General features: G+C 47.6%; 1 protein-coding gene across 2 annotated transcripts in view; it reads right to left on the reverse strand.

Moving 5' to 3' along the window:
- Positions 1-22,605, reverse strand: part of TTF2 (transcription termination factor 2) — a 45,746-nt gene extending 23,141 nt beyond the window's left edge. For both annotated transcript variants that reach the window (XM_045283731.1, XM_004714866.2), the window contains exons 1-11: positions 22,578-22,605; positions 22,396-22,498; positions 19,783-19,869; positions 12,461-12,527; positions 9,870-10,883; positions 8,517-8,631; positions 8,027-8,197; positions 6,478-6,626; positions 5,136-5,217; positions 2,335-2,451; positions 1,109-1,259 (exon numbers count right to left, since the gene is read on the reverse strand). In XM_045283731.1, coding sequence (XP_045139666.1) covers positions 1,109-1,259; positions 2,335-2,451; positions 5,136-5,217; positions 6,478-6,626; positions 8,027-8,197; positions 8,517-8,631; positions 9,870-10,883; positions 12,461-12,527; positions 19,783-19,869; positions 22,396-22,498; positions 22,578-22,605 — 2,084 coding nt within the window. The remainder of the gene's footprint in view (positions 1-1,108; positions 1,260-2,334; positions 2,452-5,135; positions 5,218-6,477; positions 6,627-8,026; positions 8,198-8,516; positions 8,632-9,869; positions 10,884-12,460; positions 12,528-19,782; positions 19,870-22,395; positions 22,499-22,577) is intronic.
- Between the last annotated feature and the right edge of the window lie 943 nt (positions 22,606-23,548).

Below are 23,548 nucleotides of genomic sequence, written 5' to 3' on the forward strand. Positions count from 1 at the left end.
CCAGCACAATGGGATTGGATCACTGTGATCCCTTGTGGCAATTATGTAATCTGTCAACTGGCAAAGGGGTGGAGTCTAGCCTGTCAATCAGGTCACAGCCATTGAGGCATCTTTGTGGGCATGGCCTTCTCCTGAGGATTCTGGGAACTCCTATCTTCCTCCCTCCCGGGAGGTGGGACACACACTCTCTCCACTACATTTCCTGTTGACAAACCATATAGAGACACACTGATGGCAGGCCAGAGCCCTGGAGTTAAGAGTAGCCATGTGGAGACCCACACCAGCACTGAGATGCTTCCACTGCCACTGGATCTACAAGACTTTCTATCAACTGACCTGTGATCTTCCTATATTTGGCACTACCGCATGACTGTGTGAGTTTAAAGAGGAATTTATGAACTAGTATCAGACATGGGCTAATATTGGACTTATGGACTAGATCTGGGCTGGGCTGGGCTGGGATGTTTCTTAATATACCATTGTTCTTTGATATAAAGTTCTCTCACAAACATATGAGTGTCTCTGCACTTATTTCTCTAGTCAACCCAGACTAACATATCCATGGAGATGTCGTTGGTGGATTTTTCACAAGTCTGTCTCCAGGCCTTTCTGCTTAGTCTGTCTTAGTCTAGACATAGACTCCCAAACTTATTTAGCCAACCACACACACCCCCCTTTCAGAAAACAAACAAACAAAACCCTCAGCGTTCCCCAGGCAATGAAAACATTTGTACTACAGCCCATCATCCAGGACAAAGTTAGGTGTCTGCCTTTGCAGCCCCTCAAGATGGATTCAGTGCCCTGCAGGGGCGGTGTCACCCACTTTGAGAAACCTGCTGAAACACATTCAGCATCGTAGCAACACTGAAGACTACACTATGAGACCACTGCCGGTGAAGACTGAACATGAGACACATCAGCTTGGAATGGCCCTCACATGAATGAAGGCAAGAAGTCTCCCTCTGAACCACAACAGCCTCCTACAAATATCACTGGGCTTCATAAATAAACCGTGGTCTCTCCTACCCATCCCTATCAGTCCAGGTCAATGTGGGTCCTTGCACCAAGGTGCTGAGCCGCTGGAAGACTGGGGTCTTTCTGCACTTACACTCTTGCACGTTGATCCCGGTTTGGTCCGTGATAGAGGTAGATTCTCAGTTTGCTGTGGCCCACACGTTTCTCTACCTCATTTTTCCAGTGGTGGATCAGGGACGCTGGGCAGATAATGAGTGTTCCATGAGAAGTAAAGTGAGAGGACTCTTGAGTGAGAAAAATAAATCAGCACCTAGTTAGATTCATGAACTTGAGCTTGTGCCGGCACTGTTTCTTTCTCTTCACTGATTACATTATTCTTCCAATCAATATTTTAAACAACTGCTGCTCTTAAGCCCAAGCACTTAGTGATTTACTTTCTCCCATAAAAATGTCAAAGGGCCACCAGACTATTGAGGGAGAAGTGCACAGACTCGGTCTGAAAAGGCAATGCAGTCCCACAGAGTAGCCGGAGGGGAGAAGCTAGACTGCTTCCTAACTCACTCTGCCAGACTTGATTCGGGGTAGCATCTCGAGTTTTTTTCTGAGGAGCCTGACTTGATGTACATCCACACTAGAATATAAATACAAAACCCTCTCACGGGAAACAAGCAATCGTTTGGAATGTTCGCTATCACTAGTACCATTGTGCCTCTGCTAATACAGTGTGTGTGTGTGTGTTCCTACTCTGTGCAGACATGTGACCCAACTGCGGTGAGGTTCATTAGAGGCCCTGAGAGTAGACAGCCTCAGGTGACTTAGCTCTCTAACCAGCTGAGTTTTCTATTTGTGTACATGGCAACTTATATGTGGTGTGCCTACACATAAGATCTTTTTGAAATTATTGTGAGACATTGAAATACGAAGACACAGGAGGAGACAAGGCAGAAATGATCTATAATCTTCCTGGTCATTTCTGTTTGTAGATCACATGGAAACTAGTTACTCTCTGGTGGTACCCATTGGAATGTACAATAGACCTTTCTGAAAAACGATACATAAATTTGTAGTTCTAGCCTCACCATTAACAAAAATAATAAATGCTACACTTAAATTAGGCCTTCCAGAGCCCTAGCTTTCTTCATAAAAATTTTACCCCAATTGCATGTCAAGCTAAGTTTATATTAGAGAACATATAATTAGCACACTTGGCATCAGAAATGATAGCACAAGAAAGTAGGCTAACACTGGTTTTCTAGGTTAATTAAGCATGACCAAAAGCATCCTCAAGTTTAAAACATTTCCCTTTTGCTGGCTTCAATGATTTAGGACGCGACAAGCTACTAAGGCACTTTCATATACCATTTTTAGAAAGCCATGTAATGGAGTTCCTGTCCTTCTCTTTGTCTGTCTCTTGATTCTTCTGGGTCAGGATAAGAGCAATCATTGTCAGGGTTTTTCCCAAGCCCATATCATCCGCTGGGGTTGGAAAAAACAGGAGAGTTAATTACTTGGGGCAAAAAAACAACAACAAAAAATCAGCTCAGATTCAAGAAACAATAACCACTGGCAAACACATATAGTCTTCTTCTCTCTGGTGTCAGTGCAATTCCAGTCCCTATCGCCGAAGCCAATTAATCCTTCATCTCCCTTTTAAAATGACACGTAGTGATTGCTATTTATTTTGAGATCTAGGTCAAAGACATTTACTACAACTCTTGTGAAACTGAAAACATTCTTTGGATCTTATTTTAGTCTCCTTGCTATATTGTTACCTATTTAATGTATGCATTTACACAATAGGTTCCCAAACTTATTTGGCCTACCACCCCCTTTACATTAAAAAAGAAATTACTCAGTGCCCCACCCCCTGCAAAATGTTTGTACAGTAAGCCCATAAACCAGAATAAAGTGTAGGTTTCTGCTTTCACCATGCTCCTGGATCATTCCAAAGGAGCCCTGGTGGCATAGTGGTTATGTACTGGGCTGCTAACCCTAAGGACAGCAGTTTGAAACCGCCATCTTGTCCGTGGGAGAAAGACAGGGCTTTCCACTCTCATAAAGGTTACAGTCTCAGAAATTCAGAGGCAGTTCTGCCCTCTCCTGGAGGGTTGCTATGCATCAGCACTGACTTGATGGCGGTGAATCTGGTTTGGTTTTGGATTATTCCTGTGCCCCCTCCCCCAAGGGGGCACTATTGCCCACTTTGCGAAACACTGACTTGGCTTTCTACTTTTATAAAGAGTTACAGTCTTAGGAACCAACTGGGGCAGTTAGATTTGATGGTGTTGTCTGGTCTTTTTATCAACCCCCAAACAAAAGATCCAGTAGCTATCTCCTACTACTGACTTTACAGGGATGACCGCATTTCTGGAGATGGAGTTTCTCAAACAGCCCTCTACTGCCTTAACAGCCCCAAACATTCCTTGCACCAATTCACAAAGCGGGGTGCAAATGAGCACTTCTTGGGTACTATCACTGTGCTGGCCACCACCGAGGCGTATCTATTGACTATTATTCTCATTTCAATAGATGAAGAAACCCAGGTTCCGTCTGGCCACTCTAAGAACTTAAAATAATCACTCCAACATACCAGATGGAAAATGACAGAGCAGGGTTCCGGTGCAAACTCGGGCTCTACCCTGTGCCGAAGAGTGACTGTAGCAGGCCTGAGTGCTATCTCTCAAAAGGCCAAATAAACTTGGGTTTGGGGAAGGTTCTCACCATCCCAATTGCAGATAACAGTGGCTTGCTGTGCATAAACTGTAGAAACAATATGGTTTCTGCTGGAATTTTCGTATAGGTCAAGTTAAGGCTGCCTGTGTGACCAGCTCCCCACGCTGCTGAGTCTAATGAGCTTCCCTGGTTGTTAACACTCCACTTGGCAAGCAAGCAGTAGGAAAGTGAAGTGTCCTGGGTGCGTTCACTGGGAAACGCCCCTGGAAGCTCACACCTGTTTCCCCTGAACCTTGCTCCATGTGCTGCTTCCCTTCGTATCTCTCATGATCATAAATATGGTATAGCCATAAAGATGGCGATACTCTGCGAATGCTGCTGGTGAATTGTCAAGCCTGGGGGTACTCTGGGGAGCCCCTGGGCCAAAAAGGAGTTAATGAGGCAGGCCACAGTGGGCACTTGTCATGGAAGTTAAGTACCTTGGACAGTGTCTTGTTGGGTCCCAAGGCAAAGCATGGAAAACTTCCTTTCCAGCCTCCTGGGCTGCTAAGGCACTGGCGGCCTGACCTCTCCACAGCCCAGAGGGATTCACACTGCAATTCAGATGTAAGCAACCGGAGAAAAGAGGTTCCCTATGGGACCTTCCCTGGAGTCAGTGCGAGGCGCAGTGGTTTTCTCCAGTGCGAGGTGGAGCAGAGCACCGGGGACAGTCCACGCTCCATTTAGGTCTCGGTTTGGGCATTGGTGGGAGGAGTTTGGTCTCTGCCCTGGCCCTCCACATCTACAGAGCCTATGGGCCACTACAGAATAAACTTCTCTGCTTCATCTAAAACAGAGGTTCTCAACCTGTGGGTCGCGAGCCCTTAGTGGGTCGAATGACCCTTTCACAGGGGTCGCCCGATTCATCATGGTAGCAAAATGACAGTTATAAAGTAGCAACAAAAATAACTTTATGGTTGGGGGTCACCACAACACGAGGAACTGTCTGAAAGGGTCGTGGCATCAGGAAAATTGAGTACCACTGCTCTAAAATGAGCCCTGATGGCACAGGGGTTATGGGTTGGGCTGTGATCCACAGGTCAGCAGTTTGAAACCACCAGCCGCTCCTCGGGAAAAAGACAAGGTTATCCACTCCCATACAGCATTACAGCCTTGGAAGCCACAGGGACCTTTCTACCCTGACCTCCAAAGTCGCCATGAGTCGCCCTCTACTCGCTGGCAGGGAGTTTGAGTTTCTGCTTCATCTGCTAGATGAGGCAGCCTCCCCTGCTTACAACCCGAACTTCGGATGGAGCCACTAGTTGTGTGCTCTTAGGCAAGCTGCTGAAGGTGCTTTCTCCACCTGTTTCCTCTTCTGGAAAACGGGAATTAGAGAATCTCCCCCATAGGTTTGTTGTGAGAATTAGTTAAGACAACATAAAGAAAACATTTAGCATAATGTCTACGCATTCAGTAAATGCTGGCTCTTATTATAATGCCAAACTTACCCAGAATGCCTCCTTGTGGCTTCTGACGTTCTCGCCATAGTAGCCAGGCTAATGCCTGCTTCTGATGCAGAAGCAAAGGGACCTAACAAAGGTAGTAGCCAAACGTTACATACGAAGTGCCTGATGAGAGAGAGGCCAGGCTGTGTCCCAGCTACCTGGGCCCTGTGCTCCACTCCTCTGCTTCCTGTTCTTCTTTAGAAGCGATCCCCAGTAGTCTAATTGTCATCCTAGAAGCTGCCCGCTTCCCCCAGAAGTACTTGACTCGGCCTGCTCTTTCACTGTGGCTAATCACACACCCTGATCTCACAAGGCCGAAGAAAATGTTCTACAACCAATTGTGGTGATGATTGTACTAGTGGATTTTATGAATTTTATGAATTAGATGCCGATAGAACTGTTGAGGGGGGGAACCCTGATGTAGGCTCATTGTCCAGCCTTACAATGAAGACGGTCCTGGTTTGTCTGCTTAAGCAGCTGAAGCCCATTTTTACCGCTCCCAGTTACGACCATTGTCCGGTCACCCTACTTGCACCAGCCATTCAGTTGGCTTTTTCTCCTTATCTCTTAAATGTGAATCTCTTCGCTACAGCCCCCAGCTGGCCCATAATGCCAGCCACACACACCAGCCAGTCTTCCTTTGGAGCCCTTTCTTAGTTTCTCTTTCACTCTGTGACCAAAAAATAATACACCCTCTCAAAGCTGTATAGTGACTCTTAAGCTATTCACGCTCAGTTCCTGTCTCGATGCCAGGTTCCCAGTCCGTCTGCTCCGTGATGCAGCTGCTAGGCCCTGGGTCCGGTGCTGACCACCCTATCATTTAGCAAGGCCAATCTCTGCACCTGCCTCCCACCACTCCTACTCATGGCAGGGCTGGGCTTCTGTCTTCTCTGCTGTCACTGGGTTGACCACGCCCTGAAGGCGTAAAATAGGCAGGTGATAACTACTGACCTCGAGTGAACACACCTTTTTTTTACAGAGAAAATCCCCTTTGCACCTCATAACCAATCTACAGGTTGTTAAGATACACGCTTTTACCTTTCTTTTTTAAAAAAATCATTTTATTAGGGGCTCATACAACTCTTATCATAATCCATACATACTTCATACCTTTCTTGTCTTTAAGACGTTTCCTAATTGTTTCAGGTTTCCTGTGGATGCACTTTGCCTCAACTAGTCCCATAAGATCAGCCATTCGTTTGCGTCCTTGTGGCACCTACTGAGACTCCCTAAAGGAGTCCTTTATACAGAACGGCACTGGGCCGCCAGTCCAGAGCCGACTGTCTGCCTGGGCGCTGGCCCCGCTGCTCCAGGGCACGCAGCCCTGGGAGGCGTCCCGGCTCACCTTCAACCCAGGAGGATCTTCTGCCACCGCCGTCTCACCAGGACAAGACCCAAGTGACCGATGCAGCTCGTCGATGGCTTCACTTGTGATTTTCCACACCGAGTGAAGGCGATCCTGGCCTGCATGGCCCGAGTTCACATGGGTGTTCCCTAAAACAACAACAAATATTAGGCCCTGGCTAACCACCACCACCATCAACAACAACAACACTCAGAGCCATCGAGTTGGTTCTCACTCACAGCAACCCTTCGGGCCAGGGTAGAACCGCCCCTGTGGGTTTCTGAGGCTGTAATCTCTACGGGAGTAGAAAGCCTCAGGTTTCTCTCCCTCTGAGAGGCTGGTGGCTCTGAAGGCTGACCTTGAAGTTAGCATCCCGATGCATAAATCACTAAGCTGCGCAAGTCCTGGTTAGAGATGCAAAACAGGCAATTCTGTGTCATGCAAAGCACCGTGCACTGACCAGAAACCGTAGGTGGCTCGGCCATCACTGTGTTACTAAGCGATGCTGTCACAGCACAGTGTTCTCCAAAGGCGTCTGAGCAGCCCACGCTGCCATGCTGCCTTAACAAGTCCGTCCTCTCCCTTCCCTTGCAGGGTGGCCCGGGCTTCAACTGGCACTCTGTCCACTTCTCGCCCCTTGTTACAGGCAGCTCTTCAACTCTTTCTTACTTTCCTTTTTCTCTTTCTTCTCCCTTGTTCCCTTTCTATAGCTCTAGCACTTAACAGTTGAGAGAAAGACTGGCTTTAGCGTTTATGGTCCCTGCCTGTCAACTTGAGCACCTGCCTTCTGATCAGCAAACCAAATGATCATCTTCCAACTTTGAGACTCACTGGGGCTCGTCATTCTGCAGTGACTTCTGCATGCACGGCTCTTCTGGAAGGGCCCGGATGGAAACCGTTGGCTGAAGAGGAGTTGCTGCTCGCTCTGGGCTTACTAGCCACAGGTCTTCACTTGCGTCAGCCCTCTGCTCCCAGTGCATGCGTGCGTGCACACACTCAAGAAGGAGTAAGATCATCTCCGATTTTCTCTCCTGTTCGCGTAAGCTCACCTAATCACGTGAGTTAAGTGTTCGTTCACAAACACTGCCTAGAACACTATGTGGTCTAGGCACTAGGCCAGCTGGTCGGAACGGTGGTGAACATGGTCCACAGTCTCTGGCCGCGCTGAGAGACAAACGACACAGTTCAAACCTCAAGAGAGCACCAGCATTTCATTCCTTGGACAAGTGACACTCAAGACGAGCTTCTCCCAGCAAGACATAAAGCCATTTATCAGGTGCTTGCCGGTGTCACAGGAGCCCTGGTGGCGCAGTGGCTACGCAATGGGCTGCTGACCACAGGGTCAGTCGCTGGAAACCACTCGCTACTCGTTGAGAGGAAACCAGGCTTTCTATTCCCATCGTTATGGGTCACGGTTTCAGAACCTCCCAGGGACCGTTCCACCCTGTCCTATCGCGTCGCTCTCAGTCAGCACTGACTCGATGGCCGTGAGTTTTGTGGGGTTTGTAGGTGTAACTGTTCACACCAGGCCCAGGCCCTCTAGTCTTACCTCCACGGGACTGACTGGATCCTCCAGCATTTAGCCCTAGAGATCCGGAAGGCCGGGGACCCTGACTCTTCAGGGGCTTGGGAGGCACTAAGTGGCCAGGGCCCGTGGTCGTTTGGATGCTGCTACTCTTTCCTTGCTGGGGGACTTGAGTATTACTCTTCTCATTAGTCCCTGCTCAGAAACAAAAGGAAGCATAAGTCAGAGATGAGAAAAGGGACCATGATGGGTGGGGGTGAGGCCACTGGGGTGGTGGGGTCATCGATGTTCCAACAAGCCAGAGAAGCTCTCCGAGAGAAAGGAAGATGCTAACGGTTGATTACATCATGGGGAAGGGAGCTTAGGCCCAGGGAAACCCCTTTTGTTTCTTTAGAAGTCCAAAGGAGAATACAATGGGAGGGTGAGGGAATCTCTTCTCTTTTAGCAAAAGGGCTCCCAGAGGCCTCTCTGAAAGTTCGCTTGGACCCCAAGCGCTGTGGCAGAACCCCGTTACCTGGCTCTGGGGAGAGGGTGAGCGTGCCGAGTGCCTCCTCCAACGCCCGGATTTGCTCAAACAGCTTCTGACCCTTGTCTGGAAGCGCCTGCAGGTTCACGGACGCCACTGTGCTCTGGAAAACAGGTCTCATGAAGTGGAGTTTTCTCCCCTAAAGCTGTTAGAGGGGTCGCTTCAGAGTAACCTACGGGTGTGTCTTTTATATTCCCTTGGATAACAGCTGTCTACGTATACAGGGAGGGTTTTTCTTTTTTTTTTAGTTATTTTACTTATTTATTTTTAGGGGCTCATACAACTCTTATCACAATCTATACATACATCAATTGTGTAAAGCACATTTGTACATTCATTGCTCTCATCATTCTCAAAACATTTCCTCTCCACTTAAGCCCCGGCGTTAGGTCCCAGGGAGGGTTTTTCAAAAGTGTGTTGAAAAAGCCCAGTCTTTCCACAAACTTTTTGAAGTATCATGTACCTGTGGGGGTTACCTTTTTACTGTTTTTAACGGGGGGAAGAAACACCACTGCCTTCTTTTATTTTCCCCATAGTGATTTTAAAGGAGTCCTTGTGGTACAGTGGGCTACACACTAAGCTGCTACCCCAAGGCCAGAGGTTCAAAAACACCAGCCACTCTGCGAGAGAGCGGAGCTATCTGCTCCTGACAGGGTTTGTAAAGTCTCGGAACCGAAGGGGCAGATCTACTCTGTCACGTAGGGTTGCTACAGTCGGAATTAACTCTGTGGCAACATTTGGGTTTTGAGGTTTGGGTGGTTGTAAAGACCCTACCCCCAGACTCCGCAGCACTGGCCCATGGGTGAGGCCGAGGACATGCGCTGGCCATGAGCCCTCAGGCTTTGTCCAGCAGGCCGGCGGCCTCAAGCAGGACTGGGTGCTCTCCGCTCCCCCACTAGCCACCTCTTGCTCCACCACTCTCAGGAGCCACTGCGGCTGCTGCCGGCTCCCAGAAGCCCCTCCTCTGGCCTCTGCCAGCAGCTGTAGCAACAACACGGACAACTGGAAGTGGCTCCAACAGGGTTTTAATGCGTTCATACAATGTCCAAATCACACACTGTCCTACATCACTAAGCTTACTGTGGACACTAAGCAATGGATACCTGAATCCTAAAATGCGAAAACTAGTCTTTTCACCACATATGTGAAAAAAGCTTTTTTTAAGGCCCAGCTGATTTCCCAATTTTTAAATGAAGCACATGGAAAGGAGGAAAAGGTTTTATGAACATCTCCACTGACAAGACCTTTTCCACATGAATACATGGCCCCTTCTGGGGGTCCCCCTACCTGCGGCAACCAGCCATGGTCTGACCTTAACACGGAACACCAGCCAGCACGTACCTGCTTTTGTCTCAGCTGTGTTGTGAGATACACCCGCTGGGCCGCTGGGTCTGACGGCTCTGCCTGGTGGGAAACACCTGAGTTGGGAGAGATGTTTCTTTGCTCAGTTTGACGAGGCAGCTTAAGACTGTCCTTCTTCCGTGAGTCCAAAGTCAAGTCACGCAGGGGCTTCCCTGGCTTAGAGGAAACAAAGACAACCTCTTGCTCCTGGCTGTCATCGCTGCTTGTGTCGGCTTTCCCGCCCTCCCTCACGGAGAGGCCTGCTGCTGCTGCTGCTGCGGGCACAGAGCGGGCAGCTGGTCCTGGTGCAGCAGGCACTGCAGTGGGTTTCCGCGGGGCCCAGGACCTCTCGTCGGGGGGCCTCTTTGGGGCCGTCTGTGTTTTCGAGTCCTCCTTTGCTTTTGTCTCGGTCGCCTCCCCAGGCTTGGGCTGCTCCTTGCTGAGGTGGCCCCCTTTCTGGGGCTTGTGGATTGGATTCTGACTGCGGCCATTTACAGGCCAACGTCTGGTTTCCTTTTGTCTCCAGGCTTCTGCTTCTGTTGGGGCATCGTCACTCGGCCCATTTGATTTCTCCTGAGAAGACGCCGGTGGTTCTCTTGGGCCATTCCCCAAGCACCTGGGGGGTCTAACAGCAGCAGGGTCTCTTTGGTGTGGATCTTCGGACTCCTTGGCTTCACACGGAAACTCTGCTCTCTCCTCGTGCTGCTTCTCTGGAACTGCAGATGGGTCTTTCTTCAGCCCCGGGCCGGCTGACGGAGCGCTCTCCATCGAGCCTTTAGATCCAGGCTTCTGTTCCTGCTTTCGAGCCAGCTTAGCGTCTTCCTTTTCTCTTTGCGCACCACCACCAGCCTTCTCTTCCTCGTCTTCACCCCTGATGAGCTGTTTCCAGAGAGATGGTTCTTGATTCTTGTCAAGAACCTTGAACGGGTTTCTCTGCTGGCTGGGAAGAGGATGAAATAGTTCGGAGGCATCCTGACCCTTGCTGGTGACAGAATGTTCTTGGGAGGGACGATCCTAAAAGGTAAAGGAAATAATGGATCTCAATATAAAATACTGATGCAATGCTTACATCTAGACAGCCTTTTCCAGAGCATGCGGAAACACGGCAAACCTCCCCATATTTATAAACAGTCCTGGGGCAACTACCTGCCTCTAGAATGGACCATGTACCAAACGCCAAGTTAATATCTTCTAAACAATGCTTTTGTTTGGTCCCTTCTCTGTCAATGATTATAGGTTCTTTGGGCTTTCAGAAAAGTAGTCAACACGCAATCAAAAAGAATCATTCAAATGAAAAGATTATAGAGTTTCCATTAATATATTGGACATATTTCCACTTCTCCTGCTAATCCAAGGTGTCTCACCCTTATCACTCTAATTTTGGGTTACATCATTTTTGATTGGGGGGCTGTCCTGCATATTATAGGATGTTTGGCAGGACTCCTGGCTCTCCAAGCTGGATACCTGTTGTGACAACCAGAAGTTGTGACGACCAGAAACATCTCTTAAACACACTGCCTTCTCATGCAATCAGAGTCACAGCCACCCTATAGGACCACATGTAACTGGCCCTGCAGGTTTCTGAGACTAAATCTTTATGTGACTAGAAAGCCTCATCTTTCTACTGCAGAATGGCTGGTGGTTTCAAACTGCTGACCTTGCAGCTCTGGACATTACTAAATGTTTACTGGAGGCTGAAATCACACTAGGTGAAGGACCACGGCTTTCAGTCTACTAACTGCCGAGACCCTTAGATTGAGCAGCATTACTTTTAAAGCATTACTGTCACCAAGCACACTTTTCAGGAAAAGTCTTCTTTCCTGATGAACTTGGACAGCATCCTACTAGGCTGGCTTTGACTTTGGCTTGAGGAGGGTCTCACTGTGGGAATCTAGAATCAGGAGTTCAAGCCAGACCTTGGCCACAAGAAGGCAGGCCACCTCTGTAAGCCAAAGGCAAGTCCTAATCGGCCAGATGAGATCCTTGCGCTGGACGCATCTGTTGGGTCTCTTCTAGTTCTAACATTCTAGAGCAGTGGTTCTCAATCTTCCTCATGTCGAGACCCTTTAATAGTTCCTCATGTTGTGAGGAACATACGATTATTTTCGTTGCTACTTCATCACTGTAACTGCTACTGTTATGAATCATGCGACCCCTGTGAAAAGGTCCTCCAACCCCGCCCCCAAAGGGGTCTCGACCCACAGGTTGAGAACCACTGTTCTAGAAGCTTAAGATTTATACTTAAACTAGGTCGATATCAAGTAAGGTATCTATCCATCTATGAAAAAAAAATGCTGAGGTTGGTCAAAATTTTCGTCAATAGAATACTGGCTACACTCAAGACCTGGAACAATACTTGGGAATGTAAGTGAGAGAAGGGCACATGTTACACCTTGAATGTCACCCAGTAGTATCTGAAAGTAAGTCTCAGTGAGGGCCTACCTTGCTTAAAGAAAAGAGCTGTCTTTCAAAGGCCGCTTGATGCCCCACACGCCAGTGTATACTGGACGCCAAGGTCATTCATTTCGGGTTCTGCTGGATATTAAAGACGCTTAACACAGCAGGCTTGAAAACAGAGGAACGATTCATACCTGCCACGGGACACTTCCACACCAGTGCTTCCCCTCTGCCTTACTTTCAACACATCTGAAGAACAACCTAATGGAGTGCAAAACACAAGTAAGCGAGGCTGTGGAAATCCACTGAAACATGAGGCGAAATATAGTTAGTCTAAAAAAAATATCTAGCAACCATTTGACACTGGCATTGAAAGATCGCTTGCAACCAACCAGTCCTATGTGTACCTGAAACAGTTCTGCACTGCACGAGACCTGCAGAAGGGCTAGGAAGTAAAGGGAAGGCCCTGGTGGGGCGAGCGATTAGTACACTCGGCTGTCCACTGGAGGCCGGCTGTTCGAGTCCAGTTAGAAGAACATCAGAAGAAAGGCCTGGCGATCTACTTATGAAAAGCCTGCCTCTGGAAACCACAGGTAGCACAATTCCACTCTGATACACAGGGGGCCACTGCAAGGGACTGGCTGGTACGTGAAAGAGGGGAGCCGGCCCGGTAAACAGAGCACGTGCCCAGGTTTATTCCTTGCTATTCAGGGCACAGCCGGACAGAGACAGAGACAGTGGTCTCCAATGGCTACGAAGAGGGATAACCAGACATTGTGTGTGCCTGGGGGGCCACCCTACTGCCTACAAAGTGAAGGGGCAAAACAATGAAACTAAACCAAGAAAAATGGTCACAAATAAACAGAAACGAGCCTGATTGGGACTAAAACTCTAGATCCGATTACCGACTTACAGGAAACACAAAGCTCTCGGAATGTGCAAAACCAGAGCATGGGCGTGCAGTCAGCAAAGTCTCGGCAATGGGCAAGCTGTAGGACAGACACTCCGGTTTCCAACAGGCAGAAACGAGGCAGGAAAGACAGACCACTCAACCGCCACTGGTGAACCGTATTCGAATCCTGACTGAAGCGTATACAAACTACAAAATCAATTACCATGTCTACGGCATTCATGAGTCTACTGGGAATTTGGACAGTAGCAGTATTTCTGAAGACAGTAAGGAAATGGTGATTTTTAGGTGCATCGTGGAATTGGTATTGTGAGCATGCTTAGAAACAGAAAATGCTTATCTTCTGGAATGACATACTGAAATATTTATATATTAAATACGTTATCTAGAATTTGCTTCAAAATAACATGGCAGGAGTTGGGAGTGGAGGGTGAGTTTGGTATATACAGAGACAGAGTTAATTATTAAAACTCATGGGTGTATTCTCCTATCCTGTCTAGTTCTGTTATGTATTTGAAATCTTTCATTAAAAAAACAAACAAACCTGACTACACTTAATATAGATGTTCAAGGGGACTTCAGAGTTCGTGGGAACTGTCATTATCTCTTAATTGCATCCTTGATTGAACTTCTTGAAACCCCCACATACATGCTAGTGCAGGGCAGTCCCCAAGCAAACCGCACAGCCCACATGCCAGACATTCCAGAGATGACTCCCTGAGCTAAGCCAGGCACTCTGGGCCTGCCAGCCTTCACATGTGTTCCTTCTCCAGCCTTTACCCCTAGTTGTCTACCATCGCCTCCATCCTCACCAACTACTGAAACCCCACCTGTCTGGTATGGACTGAATGGTGTTCCCCAAAAACATAGCCCCTGGCATCCATGAACATGACCCGGTTTGGTAATAGCGCCTCTGAAAAACGTTATCAGTTAGCATGATGGTACAGCAGAGTAGTGTGGGTCCAAACGGAATGTGAGTGCTGTCCTTCTAAAAGAGACCAGACCCAGAGACATGCAGCGGGGTGCCATCCATGTAAAGATGCCTAGTCATGGCAAGGAAAGCCAAGAAGCCTGAAGGTGGGAAAGACAGGGACCTTCCCCAGGAGAAGACAGAGGTATGAAACAGATTCTCTCTCAGTCTCAGAAGGAACTGACATGGTCAGTACCTTGATCTTGACCTGGCTCGCAGTCTAACCTATAGAACAATAAGTTTCTGTTCTGTCCCTCACGGCTCAGCTCAGGTCTTACCTCCTATGCAGTGTTCTTCCCTCCTCACTCAGCCCGGGCACCGTCTCGGTACCCGTGTTGCCACTTTGAGTTGTATGACACTTGCACATGCCGAGATCTGTGGCTCAGGTGCTGTGGAGCTGGCGCTCCTCATGGCAGCCTGATGTACACGAGTCCTCTGCCATCTTCATGAGTCTGCTATCGTCCGCTGTCTGGGCTGCTCTCTCAGTTCACCTCATTGGTGGTTTCTCTCGTTTTCCCCCGGCTTTTACTTTACCAAATTGAGCTCCTTTTCCAGCAACTGATCTTTCCTGATGCCATGCTCAAAGGCAGCAAGCACGCTGACGGCCCATCCCCCTTACCTCTACAGAGCACTCAGCAACACTGTCACTCACTGCCAAGGGGTCATTCCAGCTCATGGCCACCCTGGGGGACACAGGAGAACTGCCCTGGTGGGTCTCCGAGGCTGGGACGCTTCATGGATAGAAAGCTGCACCTTTCCCCCGCAGAGTGGCTGGTGATGTCAGCCAGCACGTAACCCCTGCACAAGGGCTGATGGCCCACAGTACGGCGCTCAAAAATATCAGCCCACGGGCTCTCTCGTCAATCACTTGGTTTCTCCCGACTGCAGACTCATGTTTACATCGTTCTTCACAGAGCGCTGCCTGTCCTTTTCTCACTGCAGATTTGAAAGGTCACTCCCGGCTAACTGCAAGCCTCAATTTCCCCACCTTTCTCAGGAACTCTGGTCAGCTTTAATCACTTACTGTAAGCCATCCTAGGAGCCCTAGGGCGGGGCTGCTACACATTAGGCTAAATTCAAGGCCAACAGTTTGAAACTACCAGCCTGTAAGGGGGAGAAAAAGGAGGCTTTCTACTCCCCATAAAGAATGAGTCTCAGAAGCCACAGGGGCAGTTCAATGCCGTCCTCTGGGTCGCGCTGAGTCAGCCTCGACTCCGTGGCAGTGAGTTTGGGTTTGCGTCTGGGAGAGGCCTTACAAGCCACAGAACCACGAGCACTGGAACACACCGAGTCTCGCCTCTGACATAGGCAGACTGGACGGTTCCCCAACAGTAGTACATGGAATGCTTATCCCAGTGGTGGCGTTGACCCTCAGGAGTACGGGCTCCCTTCTTTATGTTCTCCAGCACTGGAAAGCATGCAGCTGGATTTTGACTGCATGTTTTTACAACTTATGTTCCAGATGGGACAAAGATTTGATGTAAAAACCAAAACTGCAAATGTTTCAGAGGAGGGAAAGGACAAAAGAAAACAAAAATGAGACATGAATGTTTCTCTAACTCTAAACAGACTATTCTAAGCAAGCCATAAAATCTTGAAGCTGAGAAATAAAGGATTTAATAATTTTGAGCATATAGAAGCTTTCAAATTCCACATGGCAAAAAAAATACCATAAGCAAAATGATAAGTCAAAAGGCAAAGTGGGAAAAAGGAATTGGCGTACACATTGCCAGAGGTTTCTAGATAAGCATTTACACAACCCTATAGCATGTAAGACTTATCTCCATTGTACAGCACAGTGCCATTACATCCTATCATCTATCAACAGCCATCTAGTCCTATTCTGACTCAGTGACGCTACAGGGCAGAGCAGACCTGCTGTGCACTAGGGCTTTCCAGGTGGTGGAGTGGTGATGCTTTGGGCTACTAACCCCAAGGTCAGCAGTTTGAAACCACCATCTGCTCCACTGGAGAAAGACGGGGCTTTCTATGCCTATGAAGAGTTAGTCTCAAACCCACAGAGGCCATTGTCCTACAGGGTCACCGTTGGTCAGAGTTGACTCAATGGCAGTGAGTTTTGAATTTTTAAAGTCTTTCCAGGAGAAGCCAGCCTCGTCTTCCTCCAGTGTGACTCTCTAGTATCTAATTGGCACTGGCTTTATTGAGTGGTGGCCCAGACGTTCTCCTGCCTGAGTCTGGCTCATGTTCAAGTGCTCTTTATTAACAGCCTCCCTATTATACCGGGGCTGGATTTGAGCAACAATTTTATCCAATCACCCACTATGCAAGGTATCTATTAGATGTGCGAGAATTCGAGTATTATAAAAAATAAAATATTTTGAACATCAGTATTTACTTCTACTTTGACCCTATATTCTCAAGAAAAACTCAGAGAAGAAAAGTTGAGAGGCTGGGAATGAATATAAATGCAGAAGCTGAATATACTGGAAGCATGCCAAATTATTTATGACAGGAGATTTCTTTGCCCTGGCCCTATTCAGTGACTATCCTAGCTCTTTATTCCCCAATTGAGGGGTGAAGCACTGGCGAAATGCTGGTGCCTAGTGCCACCTGGTGTTAAAGTCGCAGAACTGCACACAGAGGCAGCTCCACAGGACAGTATCCAAAAAAACGGGCACCTTGCTTGGCCTTCATTATGTGTCTGAGCCTGTCTCGTGGCTATGTTAAGCTTCAAACCTAGTCCTTGCCATTAGAGAATGTAAAGCACTCTGAGTTGTTGAAAAGAACGCCAGTGGGCAGGAAAGGAGTCTCTCTGGAGCAGAGGTGTTGCTCAGTGCCTTCACTGTCTGGGACGGATGCTGCCCTCCATGGATTTTATCTGGCTCTGGTTAAATTTCCAGTCTTTACCACCCATCAGGGTAACTCATTTTTTTAAAATCAGAATAGTTTATTTCAAGTGTTAACACTTTTTCAAAAAGTAAAAAAATATAGTTACTTCCCTGAGTATAAAGAACTAATCCTACAATAAGATATTTATAAAATTAAACATTAGAGGTACACAACTCATTCAGTTATATGCTAGTAAAAATGTATTATTAAAATTTTCATGTTTTTAGAAACTTCAATGTTAAAAAAACAACAACCCAGATCGCTCATTTTGTACTTGTGATCTTAAGATATCGATCAGATCTGTCTTTATCAAATTCCAGAGCAATCTTTAAAGCGGTGCTATTGAGGCCGACAGACTGCATGTTACATATGATAGAAACAATTATTCCTCTTGGGGGAACCTTGTTATTTGTAGCTTCTCCATCCAGCTCTTCAGGAAGAACCAGTAGGACACCACAGGCCCCCACCGCACCTCCAGTATGGGAAGCACAACGCCTCTGCTTCCTACGAGAACCGCAAGTCTGCTGCTTTTCAACAATACCCCGTGCCACTGCATACTACCCTCTCTATCCCAAGACATCTCTGTGCTAGGGACTGGTGTCCAAATCACAGCCATTGTTTCTGGTTTAAGAAACAGGGTTTCTTACCCAGGGTTAAGATTTTCATGTGAGTTCTTAAACAGCCCGACTTGGTAACCATTCGGCATTGCATTCCCAAACTTCAGGAGGTGCCCACTGTAAACAGAAATCCACCACCAGCCCATTTAGAGGAGTTATCCACATAAGGTGTGTTGACGTCTCTTTTTATTGTACACATAAAATCTGGCTCTCTTGTAAATCACTGGCTCACTTTCTTCCTGCACAGTGGTCATGGAATATTTTCTGCATACAGGCCAAATATCTGCATCCTGAAGCTCTTTCGACTACGGCTGCCAGGAAGGGATAGCCAAAAGTTGAATGCAAAACTGACTACCAGGCTTAAAGAACAAGGGATCGTTTTTAAGTCATCTCAAGGATTCAATGGAATTGTCAGACTTTTCTTTCAAATATAATTCTCCTTGTTCAAATCAGTCTTCTTGCCAGACTTCGAATTCTTGCCTTTGGTTCATTATCCTGCTGTCTTAACCTATTACAAAAGGCTATTTGAAGGTAGAGATGATAAACATTCCGTGTTATGGGCATTGAATTAAAAACAACAAAAAGTGCAGGAGCGCACACACACACACACACACACACACACACACACACCACACACCCCCTATTGTCATGGAGTCAATTCCCACCAATGGCGACCCTAATGTGTTAGGGAGAACTGCTACAAAGAGCTGTTTACTTAACTCAAGCAGATGGCTAGGGCTTTATTTTGTGGCACCCACCGCTGGGAGGATTTGAACTGCCACCCGTTAGGTTAGCAAAACCACCATTAGTGCAGAGAAAATCATTGCACCACGCAGGGGCTTCTCACTCACAAAACCAAACTCACTGGCATGGAGTTAGTTCTGCCTCCGTGACCCAATGTATAGGGCAGAACAAAACTGCCCCTTTGGGTTTCTGAGACTAAATCTTTACAGGAGTAGACAGCCTCATCTTTCTCCATGGAACAGCTGGTGGGTTCAAACTGTGGACCTTGTGGTTAGCCGCTCAATGCCTAATCTACTATGCTACCAGGGCTCCTCAGCCCCAGAGACATAAGCATTCAATAAAAACCCACAACAAAACCAGTTGCCATCCAGCCAATGCTGACTCACGGCGACCCTGCGTGTGCAGCACACAACTGCTCCACAGGCTTTTCAGGGCTCTGACCTTTCAGAAAGAATCGTCTGGCCCTTCTTCTGAGGACCCACTGGGCAGGTTCAAACAGCCAACCTTTGGATTAGCAGTCCAGTGCTTAACTGAATACCCAACTCACTGCGGCCAATTCTGATTCATAGCAAACCTTAGGACAAAGTAGAGCTGCTCCACAGGGTTCCCAAGGCTGTACATCACAGAAGCAGATAGTCTCATCTTTCTCCCACTCGGCTACTGGGGGGTTCAAACCACCACGCTCCTGCTTAACAGAATACCACACCAAACCCAACCATACCCTCTGCCGTCCAGTCAATGCGAACTCATTGTGCCCACAAGACAGAGCATAACTGTTCCATAGGCTTTCTGAGACTGTAAATCTTTCCAGAAGCAGGCAGCCTTTTATGGTTTGGACCTCCTGTTCCTGTGGTCAGCCCAACACCTAACCCGCACCACCAGCAAGGCTCCTTGTTACCAACCGAAACAGTGGCAACTCCCTGAGATGCTATGCTCCTTCATACCTCTGTACCCTAATCCAGTGAGCGCGATCCCTGCCTTACACCTGGGGAGCACCTACTCATTCTTTTGACACTCTATCTAGACATCCTGTATCCTTGTTCCTCTTCTGAGCTGCCATAAAAGGAAAGGAAAGCCAGCATTTACTGAGTATTTAACTAATGTATGTGAGACCTTTCTGCACACTCCCTCCCCTCTACTGTTGGAATAAGAAAGTTGACAGGGCAAGTTAGCCACTGTTAGCGGTTTGATAGCATTGGCTGGGTGAGAGTTGGAGAGGGGCAACAATGGTGCTTTGACCCCTGAAGTTAACCAAAGGTCAGCTTTCTGTTGGCTAACTGGCTGCTCAGAAAAGTCAGGGAGTCATAGCCCAGAAGATATTAACTGCCCCCTACACACCCAGAATTTTACAGTCATTTCTACGAAAACATATCTGCCTGAAACTCCTTCAGAAACCACAATCAAACCGTTTTAGGGGACACTCACCTGTACTCTTTCTGGCCCTGTGGGAGAAGCAAACCCTGCAGTTCCACCACGAAGTCTTCATGCAACAAGCAATAAGAAACAGGAATGCTAGTGGGAGAACGGAGCAGAAAAAGATCTTCGTATGAGGCGGCAAGGAATAGAGAGCAACAATCTAGAACCCAAAAGCAAACTATGGGCTTCACCATTCAGTGTGTAGCCCTTGGGTTTGTAAACGCCACACATTTTCATTGTCTGGGTACCTTCCTCGAGAAAGGACCCATAGCTCTCTTCTCCACTTCTTCCAATAGAGCAGGGGTGGGGAACGCCCGGCCTTCGGGGCATAGAAGGCCTGTGGAATGTTCAATACCAGCTAACATAACACTCCTCACCCAAGAGAAACAGTTCCAACCATCACATTAGGGGTGAGTTCATTAAATGTCTGACCTGTATGGCCTGTGAATGACGTTATACATATCCTAATAGCCCTTGGCAGAAAAAATTCCCCACTCCTGAAACATAGCATGAAAACAAATATATCTTTTCCTGATAACTCAAAGGTTTAAAACCATACCATGCTGCAAGACCACTACACCGTGATGCTGCAGCAATGACTAGAAATACCTAAGACTGACTGTGAAGACCAGTGCAAATTCTCCATTTCTCCCATCATCCTTTTTCCTATAATAGCCTGTTAGCTATCACTTAGTGATGTCCATAGGCCTCTAACAATACACTGTAATAAATTTGCTCCAGGCTTGACATAAATAACTTTCTAAACTCCTCCTTCCCATCTTATTATGAAGCAAATTTAAATATATTGGAGAATATCTATAGTAAATATATTTGAGAATAAATATGCTTGAGTAAAGTCTAAAGTACTGTGGTAGTTATATAATCTGGTGCCAACTAGACTATTAAGAGTGAAGGGGTGGAGTTTGGCCTGTTAATCAGGTTGCAGCTTAATGCCTTCATTTGGAGGCGCTAAGGAAAAAATAGCTCAATGGAGGTCAGACACACTCTCCCTGCAAGACTCTCTGCTTGTCTCCCTGACATTCCTATTGACAAGCCACATGGAGCTACACACTGATGGAGACCCACACCAGTACTGAGATGCTTCCACTGCCAGTGGACCCATAAGACTTTCCACCCACTGGCCTGCAATCTTCCTGCATTTGGCATCATTGAATGTGTTGTGTGAGTCTGAAGAGGAAATTATACACTGGTATTAGACATATAGTATCAGACTTATGGACTTGATCTGGACTAGGCTGGGATGTTTTCTTAATGTACAACTGCCCTTTGATATAAAACTCTCTCTTACACACGAGTCACCCTAATTTTGTTTCTCTAGTCTACCCAATCTAACACAGGTACTCTCATATGAGCTGTTGCTTTTTAAAAAATATATAATTTATTATCATTTGGTTATCACCTACATTCCAAATAGATCAAATTTATCAAATAATATTTAAGACTATTACTATTCTGTTGGAATAGAAATACATTTCTTTAATTAGCACTCTATAAAGGAATGTTTCTTTTAATGTACAACTGAATCTTATGCCACCATTAATAGTTAATACAAAGTTTTGTGTCTTAGGAAACTTGAGCTGGGTTGAAGCTCAGTATATTTAGAAGTCGCAAATAAACAGTAAGACTTGATATGACATGTTGACTCAGAGCTAGAGGTTTGTGCTTGGTTCCTGCAAAAGATTTTTACCTAAAATCATTGTTTCATGAATATGGATCCCGGGTATTTCTTATGTTTCAAATAAGAAAAACAACACATTGGAGAACTAACAAAATATTTTCTCTACAAACTGATAGCTTAACTCTGAAAAAGGATACCAAGTTTTTTAGTTTCGAAGCATAACAAAGACACAAATCATCTAAGTCCAAGAGAAACTTAAAAAATAAATACACGTGCATATTGAAAGAACTTTGTTTTCTAGTATTGTTAGCTATGTTCTGCCTTACATATGAAGAAGAAAAACACCTTTTCTGTATGAAGCTCAGGCGAATAGCCAGCAGGAAAAATTTTTAATGCCGTGATTTTAAAATTCACATGGGCCGTACAGTGTAACACCCACACTGTGCTGGAGCGGGTTGGGGGTGACTACTTAGTAATAATAGTATTAGCTTTATCACTTTAGAGACATGTAAGCTTTCTGAACGTGACTTTCAATTGTTAAATATAACTCTCCGATGTTTCTTTCCGTTCTAATCCCTAAAAGTAACATGCTTCTTTGAATCATCAATCTCATCATTTAGATTCAGAGTAATTTTAAACAGAAGGGGGGAGCGGCTGATCATCTGTTTTAACCGCAACACCTCAGCCTTATAAAAAATCAGTGAAAAAAGTTGACAGGTGAGCTGAGAAGAAACGGAGGGATCCAGGTGTTCCAAGAGCCTCCACTGAACAGGTGAGGAATTGATGGCCCGAGAAGTGACTTGACCAGCAGTCGGACGCCCAGTCCAGCGGTCATGACCACGCACAAAGCCCCGTGATGACCCTGGCTCCACACACCTGGAGCCCCGCCACTCCTAGCCCCTGCGGGCTGGGCGCAGAGGTGCCGGAGCTCCTCCTCGGAGCCCTCCGTGGCGCGGGGGCAGCGTGCCCAGCTCCAGACCCACCTGGTGGCCTGCACGAAGCCGCACGCCTTCGCCGTGCACACGTAGAAACTCTTCCCTTTATTTGGTCCCTCGCGGACGCCAGTCTTCAGAAAGCAGACGGTGCCTGAGGAGAGAGGGTCAACACCGATTACACTGCCGCTGGACCGGCAGACCCAGGGGTACCCAGGGTCCCGACCCTTTACCGTGCTCGGGACACTTCACTACTTCCATCACTCCCTTTTCCACGAAGCCCCGCCCCCGCCCCCGACTTCCGCCTTTTACGCCATCCTCCCTCAGGAACCAATCAGCAAGTCTTTGCCCCCACAATTCGCCTCTCGCGGCCTTAATCCCCGCCCTAGCTATGATCAGCCAATCAGATAGGAAGGGTCCCTTCCCGACAACCAATCAAAGCGGCCCTCAGGCTTCGCGCGCGTTGCAATCGAAATGCGGCAGGGGGCGTGGCGAGGACCTGGCATTTGCCGGGTGGGGCGTGGTTGGAAATTAACTCGCTGGCCGCGCTGCCTGCGAAAGAGGAGCGTTAATTTGAAAGTCAATACGTGACTGAGGCCCAGGTCGGCTCTAGTTTAAATTTAAGACCCTGGCCAGAGCGGGAGTTCGAGCTCCGAGTCGGATGCTTTCTCCTGGATGCTTTCTCTCTGGGAGCCTGGCCTGGCGCTCTGGGTTTCTCCTACGGCTTTGTGCTCCATCACTGGGGGAAGCGGGGCGGCTCGAGAGGCAGCCGCTGACCTGCAGAGGTGTAACTAAATGTGCGGTTCTGGTGTGGCTAGAGGTGGGGACGTCTTTAACGCCGGGGTGGTGTACAGAAAAGCCGGTCATCGAGCAGGACCCCACAGCCGTGCTCCTAGTCTACCTGGCGCCTTGTCGTCAGTTGCGTCCCAGTCGATTCTCACCCATGGCCACCCCTGTTTGAAGTCGTTTGCTCAGCAGTTATGGCTGTGACCTTCGGGGAGCAGATCGCCAGGCCTGCCTGCTGTCGCGCCTCTAAATGGGCTCAAGCTGCGCCACGTGGATAATGGGAGCACTTACCTGTGTCCACCACTCAGGACATCTGCCTAGCCCTTTCTTGTGCTGCGGTGCTGTGGGATCCAGCTCAAAGCAGCCCCATGTACTACAGAGCCACACACTGCCCGAGCCTGCACCTTCCGCTGTTGGA

Source organism: Echinops telfairi, unplaced genomic scaffold, assembly GCF_000313985.2.
Source record: "Echinops telfairi isolate 266 unplaced genomic scaffold, ASM31398v2 ScPeMD7_7466;HRSCAF=8504, whole genome shotgun sequence".
Classification (NCBI taxonomy): domain Eukaryota; kingdom Metazoa; phylum Chordata; class Mammalia; order Afrosoricida; family Tenrecidae; genus Echinops; species Echinops telfairi.